This window comes from Nicotiana tomentosiformis, chromosome 12, assembly GCF_000390325.3.
Source record: "Nicotiana tomentosiformis chromosome 12, ASM39032v3, whole genome shotgun sequence".
Taxonomy (NCBI): domain Eukaryota; kingdom Viridiplantae; phylum Streptophyta; class Magnoliopsida; order Solanales; family Solanaceae; genus Nicotiana; species Nicotiana tomentosiformis.
The window spans coordinates 131,565,321-131,573,857 of NC_090823.1; the positions used below are offsets into that span (position 1 = coordinate 131,565,321).

At 34.0% G+C, this 8,537-nt stretch overlaps 1 protein-coding gene and 1 long non-coding RNA gene across 2 annotated transcripts; one reads left to right on the plus strand and one right to left on the minus strand.

Moving 5' to 3' along the window:
* The first annotated feature begins 1,171 nt into the window (after positions 1-1,171).
* Positions 1,172-2,328, plus strand: LOC117273632 (uncharacterized). The gene is made up of 2 exons (XR_004503634.2): positions 1,172-1,484; positions 1,848-2,328. It is a non-coding gene; the product is annotated as an uncharacterized lncRNA (long non-coding RNA).
* Positions 2,329-3,468: 1,140 nt separating this feature from the next.
* Positions 3,469-7,571, minus strand: LOC104121186 (large ribosomal subunit protein uL18c). Its single transcript, XM_009633113.4, has 3 exons — positions 7,357-7,571; positions 5,445-5,606; positions 3,469-3,762 (listed from the first exon to the last, which is right to left on the minus strand). Exons 1-3 carry the CDS (start codon positions 7,531-7,533, stop codon positions 3,613-3,615), a joined length of 489 nt encoding a protein of 162 aa, XP_009631408.1. The 5' UTR covers positions 7,534-7,571; the 3' UTR covers positions 3,469-3,612.
* Positions 7,572-8,537: the final 966 nt, after the last annotated feature.

Genomic DNA, 8,537 nt, shown 5'->3' on the forward strand with positions numbered 1-8,537 from the left:
TCTTTGTCTATTTGAACTATACACAATTAAACCTTATTTGCATTATATAAGCGACTACTTCTATTAAAGAAACTATGATTCCATATTTTATTATCAAAACTTTGTGTTGTTCGAGTATTGAGCAAAAAGATTTTGTATTAGTAGTTGAATTTTGAATTCACGTATTTGTATTAGTAGTTGAATTCATTCACAGACTAATTTGAATTTTGCATTCACGTATATTATTTATATTATTTTTAAAAGTTTATTCTTATTAATACGAGGATCACGCGCTATATTAAAAGTACGAAACCCCTTAGTGAAATATCGTTCGTCTTTTTTTACCCTTTAAAAATAAGTTTTACACTAGACAAATTAGTCATTTAATGCTTTGGTAATATTTAGGAGTAATGTTTTCCTTATTTTAACTACTTTGTAAGAATTTCTATATAAGATTTTAAAATTTTTACCTTATAAATTATTTTTTCTTGTTTGAACTATGTAATATAAATATAATATTATTTGAAAATTTAGATGGGAGAGCATTCTTGCCTATGTTCCTCGATGAAGTATCTATTTTATTTATTTATTAACTCATGTAGTTATTTCTAATTTTAAAGCTTAATTTGGTAGGTTTTAGTGTTCCCTAATAAGGATGCAATATCAAAAAAAATAAAAGACAATATTTTTTAGATAGTATCTATTATTAGGTTTACAAATTGTAGTTATTTTCATAAAATTAATTTGTAAGTGTTTCTTTAAATTGAAAGCTTAATTGATAATTTATATTCTTTCTTGCTTGGATTTTTGAAGACACGGTACCTCTTTCATCTTTATTTCATTGCTCAAATAATTTATAATAAAATATTTATATAACTTTTTAATATCTTGTACTTATTGAGATAGTATATTGAAATGCAAAACTATAGAAAGTCAAACAATAAAATATACAACCTGCAGACTAGGCGTTATTTTCGTTTTAAATTAGTTTGCTTTGATATTTGAGCTCAACTTTACGTCAACGTCACTTTCTACAATGGAAAAGTAAAGGATTTCACATGCAAGGGTCCATCAATGGAGCGTGAGAGCCATGTGCTAAGAGGCAGTAACCTAAACTTGAAAATGCAGAGATAACAAAAACATTTAAAATGAGAGAAATTAAATTAAATTACATATAGAGAGAGCTATTCTCACGGATCTTGCCTGCCTTTTATGGTCCATACTATCTTTTCTTTAAAATATTGTAAACTATATATAGGTGACACGTATATTCTATATAAACCACTCATTTTTGTGTTCTTAGCCAATAGTAAGTTATAGATCCTAATAGGTAGTACTAAGAATATCTGTAGGAGAACATCTTTTTACGAGATCAATCATGGCGACTTATCATCAGAACAGAAAAGTATCTTCCTTGGTCCGAACGATCACATCTCCTTTCAGAAAAGCTCGACGAACGTTGTTCAATCAACAATCACCAAGGGATAAGAAGTCGCAACAAGAAGGTATGTAAAGTATATTGCATATGTTGTGTGTGTCACAAAAGCTAATCTAGGATTTAGAGTAACACAACAACAATCCAGTATAATTCCATAAGTGAGGTTTGGGGAGGTTAGTATGTGCGCCGACCTTACCCTTACTTTGAGGGGTAGAAAAGTTATTTTCGATTTAGGATTTAGAGTCACTAAGTACGAAATGTGTCCGTATAACGTTTAAGCATAAACTTCTTAGCTTATGTACTTGTGGATTGACTTAAAAGCAACGAGTTCAGTTTGACTCATTCTAGATTTGCATCTGTATGTGTCAGTTCTCTGTCGATTTTCTGTCGTTATTTTATCGACTGATAATAGACTCTTTTGTGGTTGCAGGGCCGGAAAACCATATAGTAAATTTACAAGTTGAAGTAATGGCTTGTCCATACGAAGATGTTCAAGTGATGTGGTCAATTTTAGACAAGTCGAAGCCTAGAAATTGAACCTTTGTTTTTTTTTTTGGCATAAGTTTGTTTGGAGAATCTATCAAGAATCAAGCCAATCTGTATATACTTGATTGTTGTCTTGTTGATGTGGTGGCTATAATCTGACGCCCAAAAGCAAGATTTGGAGTTTGTTATTGCCTCTAGTTTGGTATTTCCCCCCACACAAAGAAGAAAGAGAAAAGAAAAAAGAGATATAGACAGTTGATTAGGTAGAGAAACAGTTGACAAATTGGTTGTATTCAAGCTCAGACATGTTTTGATACCGATTTGTTTTTTTGGTTCTTTCAGCTAATCCCCATGATTATTGGAAAATCATGGAGAGATTATACTGTATTGGATTTGCATTATTATCTAAAATCATTTCAATTATACATTCAAGTGTTGTTTGATTCACACACTAGCTATGCAAGAATTATTATTTATGCGATAAATATTAGTAATATATATGATGCAATTAATAATTGGTATCATGATGTGATCAATAAATCAATGAATTATTATTTGATGATTAATAATGAAGAGATTGTTATGCCGAAATTACTTTAATAGTATTAAGGTTTTGTATTTTAATGGATGCATTGCTAGTAGACATTCTTATTCATATTATATTTAAAATAAAATAAATATATAAATTATTGCATAACATAAGTAATGCAGATATTATATAATATTGTCAACAGGATATGGCGAGACTCCAGATTTCCGAGGACATGATACTAGATAGGAAGATGTGGAGGTCGAGTATTAGGGTTGTAGGTTAGGAGGTAGTTGAGTCGTGACGTACTTCGTACCATTGTGGGACTAGCCATGTAGGATTTTTGTCTAAGATAGCTAGTGGCAATGTTGTGGCTTACTATTTCGTTTTTCAGTGCATGTCCTATTTACTAGCTATCGTTTTTTCTTTGCATCTTTCTTCTATATTTCATGGTATTCCTATTGTTCTTATGATTGTTGTGGTGATACTAATATTGTCTCCCTTTGCTTTGCATCCTTCTTCTGGATTTCATGGTGTTTCTAATTATCCTATGATTGTTGTTGTGATACTAATATTGTCTCCTTTTTGTCCTTTTGTTTTTTTGTTTCTTTTTGAGCCGAGGGTCTTTCGGAAACAGTCTCTCTACCCCTTCGGGGTAGGGTTAAGGTCTGCGTACACACTACCCACCCCAGACCCCATTAATGGAATTTTACTGGGTTGTTGTTGTATATAATATTGTCAACCAAATGTTGCATTAGTTATTCATATATTATTTTTCTAATACGATTAAATGCTGCTGCATTATGCGACGATTATCTTTTTATATGCAGTCAACCCAACATTGTATCGTTTTATTTGAAACTTGATGCCAGTATTAATCATACTAATAAAATCAATTTAGTATGTTTCCCAAAATCTAGCTGAGGTCTGTACTACCAAAACAACCATGATCTGCATTAAGTTGCTCTAAATTGAAATGTAATATCATAAAAAGTTGAAGTAAGAAGGGAATCTAAGTTCTGATGTAAAGGAACCATAAAACCAAAAAGAATTGCAGATCATACATTTAAACTCCAGTTCATCTCACTTCTTAGACATGAGTTTTACAAAGTGGGAACAAATGGGAAGATCAGAAAAGGTCATTTGCACAACAAAAAAGAACAAAAGAAATCTGCACTTTCTAAAACTGAAGGCCGTGTTCTCTTGCAGCATCAGCAAGAGCTTCAATCCGCCCATGATAAGGATAACCTCCTCGGTCGAAGGCTACTTTAGTGATTCCTTTCTCTAGACAGGCCTTAGCTATAACCTCCCCAACTTTCTTCGCCACGTCCTGCAAACAAAAGCTTGTTATGATGAGCATGCTGTTCATAAACAAGCATAAAAAGTATACAAACAACTAAACTCTGATACAAGAAAACTGACGAGATAATCACAGATTCACAATCACATCATACAATAAATCTCTCCTCTTTAAATAACACCCTTCCAAGTGTTTTTCTGTTTTCTGTTTCTTAGTTTGTTTAATCATTTTCGTATGGAGGAGAGGAACGGTTTCCCCTGTGCCTAAGAGGTTCAGAAAAGAGATGCAAATTTGAAAATGAAAATGGAACAAATCCACAAAATCTTCAATGTTGCAACTGACGGTACCACGTGATAGTACGTATATGTTTTATGGAATAATATCTAACAGCATCAATACGATCCTAGTCGACGGAAAGAATTCCACCATGAACATAACTCAGCACATGTATGCATAGGGAGATAAGGCGAAGGTTGTTAAATTTCCACGAATGTGCAATCAAGCAAGGTTATAAGCATGGAGCCTCAGGGCATTTTAACGACAAGAGCAACAATTTCAGACGACCTAGTAATAAAGACAAAGACAACAACAGTATCTTGTGTATCTTTGCAGGGAAATACAAAATTTGGATAATGAGAACCAAACAGCTCTTCTCATAATCCCTCTTAAATCCGCATTACCCTAATCTTCTGATTTAAAGTATTATCTTTATACTTCCCACTTCACTTCTGATCTTTTAAGTCCAGCCTCACAAGGATGTTCTCCGCCCCAAACAAATCCTATAGAGCCTCTAAAGGATATTCTTTCCTTCCATATAAAGAGCAATTTTTCTCTTCTAAGGACAGGTTATCTAAAATTACAGTTAAGGTCCTCTTCTGAAGGCAGGTTTTTGTAATGCCACCTCCACAACAAAAATATAAGCTGATAAATTTACATGCAATCATGTAAACTGTAAAGAGAGCAAAAAATTTGGATGGTATTTGTCGTACAATTTGAAACTTTCTGCAACAGACAATTGAAAACTTCAGATAGTCAGAGGTATATTCTTTCTTCTTCTATCCAGCAAACAAGGGATGAAGTGATAAAACTTGGGCAGAAGTTTTCCTGCCAGGTTGTGCCAGTTCTCTAATTTTTCTGCTCCAAAAGTCGGTAGTTCTTACAATATCTTTGAATCTCCCAATTTAGTCTTCAGGCTCAAGAAAGTAAAAATTTTTCAAGTCTTAACTCTCTACTTCTCTTTTGGATGATAAAAGTAGCTTGAGATCATTTAACTACAAGCAAGATTATTTTAGCATATTATTGGAAATGTTTACTAGTGAACTATTTAAAATATATTTGTATAATTCATTTCTTACAACCTCTATCTAACCAAACTTTCTGCTCTTTATATGTATGTATTTGCCAAATTTAAGTATCTAACGCTAAATGCATCAGGTATTTGAGCACTTTTCAGTTCAAGAGATTCAACTCTTTCCAGTTTTTGTAAAAAACACACAGGACAAGGAAAATGTGTAGTCCAGAGCTCACAAAGGGAAACGTTTCCGAATTCTAGGAACATGACTCAAATTCAGCTGATTCAGGACGACCTTCCCATAGTTGTTTTTTTCTTCCAGAATTTCATCTCTTGATCCGCCTCACTCTCTCATACAGTCATATATACTTTTCTAAGCATTGCCGTTAACCTTTTTGAGAAAACATATTTGAGAACTTACTGCAGTGGGGCCAGCAGAGTAGTCGAATTCCTCAGAGATCGGTTTCTGCATTGTTGAAGCAGATGCCAGTGTGTGCATCTTGGAGTCATCAATTACTTGAACATAGATGTGCTTGTTGGAACGGAAGACACACAATCTTGGTCTTTCAGGTGTCCCTTCAACCTGAAAGTCAAAAGATGTGTTGTAGACTTGATCTAGATGAATAATGCACTTTAAGACTCGTGCAAGAGAGTGCGATCTTGCATAAGCCAAAAAGAGGACCAAAAAGAATAGGACCAAGAAAGAGAAACCACATCATGACCACAGGTCAAATAACAATTAAACAAGTGGCATATCAATCACAAACAGACGTTCAACAAGAAAAAAATTCTATTCTATTTAAAAAATAAAAAAACTATTTCATATTGTTGAGACGGAAACAAAGAGAAAGGTGGTCGAGGGTTAATTACCTGGTTATATGATGTATAGAAACATGTGCAAATTGTCTTATGCAAGTGTGGATGTATCGTTCTTCGATTTCACAATTACAAGATTAGAAGATTTAAGGTCTCAAATCAACAAGGAAAAAGAGAGGCCATCTTTTCAACACAGTTGAATAGAGGTGCTTTCTTTGTCTAAGGAATCAATATAAACAGACAACTCTCATTCTCTCGACAAGCATCTTCGTGCCAAAATGTTGATGACTTTTTATATTAAATTGCTTTTAAGGAACCATATTTTCAAGAAAGCATATGTAATGCTGCTAAACACCAAAGATGATCCATCTATCCCTTGTTTCCTCCATAATTTCTGGTAACGCAACCAACTTGATAGTGGAATTCTTGGAAAGAGACGAATCTAACATAGCTTCCTACAATTCTAGGAAGGATATCAGACAATAAATTTTCTTTCCCCTCCAATTCAACATCAACATTTATCAAGCTCAACAACAATGCTATCTTAACTTCTTTCCTTGCCTCTTTACCACTCCCTTTTCTCTGCACAACCTTCTTCGATTCCAAAACCCCAGTTAGTCCAAGTATTTTCTGCAAATTTTTAGCTGAAAGAACACTTTTCAGGTCTGACCAATATCAAAGCTTCTTCAAGCAAATTTCAAATGCAACAAATGGCTTTGTCTTTTTTATTTTATTTTTATTTTGCACTCGGTGTCCGGTTTCTGCATTGGAGACCGACTAAATCCAAATTTGCGCCAGGAAGTCATACATTAGGGGGTAAAGCGCTCCCTAACAATGACTCTATAACCAGGGCTCGAACTAGAGATATCTCTGATTAAGTACGAAGAAGTACTTACCACTCCACCACAACCCTTGTTGGTACAAATGGCTTTGCATTTTCACAATTAAACAAGATTAATTCTCTCCACTCCCCACCTGCCCCTCCATGCCCCCCAAGAAAACCCCAATCAGAAAAGGTGGATTTTTGTTATGCTCTGCTAGTTATACACTCCATTGCACCACTAACCCAATATTTGGGACTTGGGAATTGTACAACCCAGAATGCATGGAGTACAAATTACACATATTGGTAAAAACAAGACTAACCTTACCAAAACTTAAAAAACCCCATTGAAAAGGTGGTTCTTTTTGCTTCCTCTGAGAGCTAAACACCCCCATTGCCCCACAAATTCAATTTTTAGGACTTGGGATTAGTACAACGCTTAATGCATAGAGCACAAATTCAAGAACCCATTAAGAAATTGCTATGCTACATATTGGTAAAAACAAAATTAACCTTGCCAAAAAGAAAAAAAACCAATTGACATGGCTACATTGTACAACAAATTCACTAACTGGGACATGGATTTTTACAACTCTGAATGCATAGAGTACAAATTCAAGTCCCTAAGAAGAGATGCCACATATTGGTAAGAAGAAGATTAACGTAAGACATTGTAGGGAATTGAGTTTAATACCTTCTTGCGAATACGAACATGTCGGGCAGTTCTGTCTTCCCGTCTGGTTGTGGCCTTGGCTTCAACTGTAAGAGGCAGAGCTAACGTCACCAATTTGGTACGGAATGGAAGGCTAAGCTGCTTGTTATCGGCGCAAGCGTTGTGAAGAAAAGAAAGTGAAAGTGAAGTACAAGCCATGGCTTTTTTGGTTCAAATATGATCTTCAGGATAAGAAGTGGATGAGTCGAGAGCTTATATATACTACAAGGAAGAAAGCATAACAGGAAAACGACGTCGTTACGTCGGTCTAATTGACAGAACGTCTCCGTTGTATGTAATAAGAATAAGAAAATTGAAACTAACAAAAAAGAAATTAGTGTAATATATGCGAACTGTTTTAGCATACAACCAACACAGTAAGGACTAAACTGCAAACCCGTAGGCTATTTGTGTAAAGATCTCTTTATAAAATGGCCTATATTGCTATTTCGAAATTTCAGAAACCACTATTGTTTAGTGGTTATTAACTTCCTATAACTACAATATACATAATTACTTTTATAGCTACCATATACATAATTACTTCTTATAGCTACTATTCAGTTGTTACGACAGTGTATTCGCGTTGCTATATTCATGAATACAACAGCAAAAAACACCTAAAAATCAGGGCAGTTCAGCTGTACGCGCATGTATTCACATATATTAGCGCAATGTATTCATGAATATAGAAATAAAAAGCACCTAAAATCACTAGTCCAGCTGTACGCGCATGTATTCACATGGATTCGCGCTGCTGTATTCACGAATACAACAACAAAAAGCGCCTAAAATCAGGGCAGTCCAGCTGTATTCACATGTATTCGCGTCATGTATTCATTAATACAGTAACGGCAATCACCTTAAAAATTGGTATTCCAGTTGTCTAATAACATAGATAATATCAATTAGCGTGATACACTCCTAATATAACTCGACAAAATCAATTCTAGCATGCCTCATTATCAACCCAATTAATTAGAATAATTTTTCAGTTGTATATAACTTTTGTATTTAGTGTGTTTCAATATTTTTTTTTATTGTTGCATTCATTAGATTCAATGTTTGTATTTACTGTATTCATTATTTTATATTCAGTGTATTCAAATGTATTTGTATTAACACTATTTTAGTTATTCCAAATAATGTTATTACTGATGTAT

What these genes read in the sequence shown, in the direction of transcription:
- LOC104121186 (XM_009633113.4), bottom strand. Translation starts at nt 7,533, where the DNA reads ATGGCTTGTACTTCACTTTCACTTTCTTTTCTTCACAACGCTTGCGCC. An exon ending in ATGTTCGTATTCGCAAGAAG is followed by an intron (nt 5,607 to 7,356) that starts GTATTAAACTCA and finishes TTTGACTTTCAG; the next exon opens with GTTGAAGGGACACCTGAAAG. An exon ending in ACTCTGCTGGCCCCACTGCA is followed by an intron (nt 3,763 to 5,444) that starts GTAAGTTCTCAA and finishes TTTTGTTTGCAG; the next exon opens with GACGTGGCGAAGAAAGTTGG.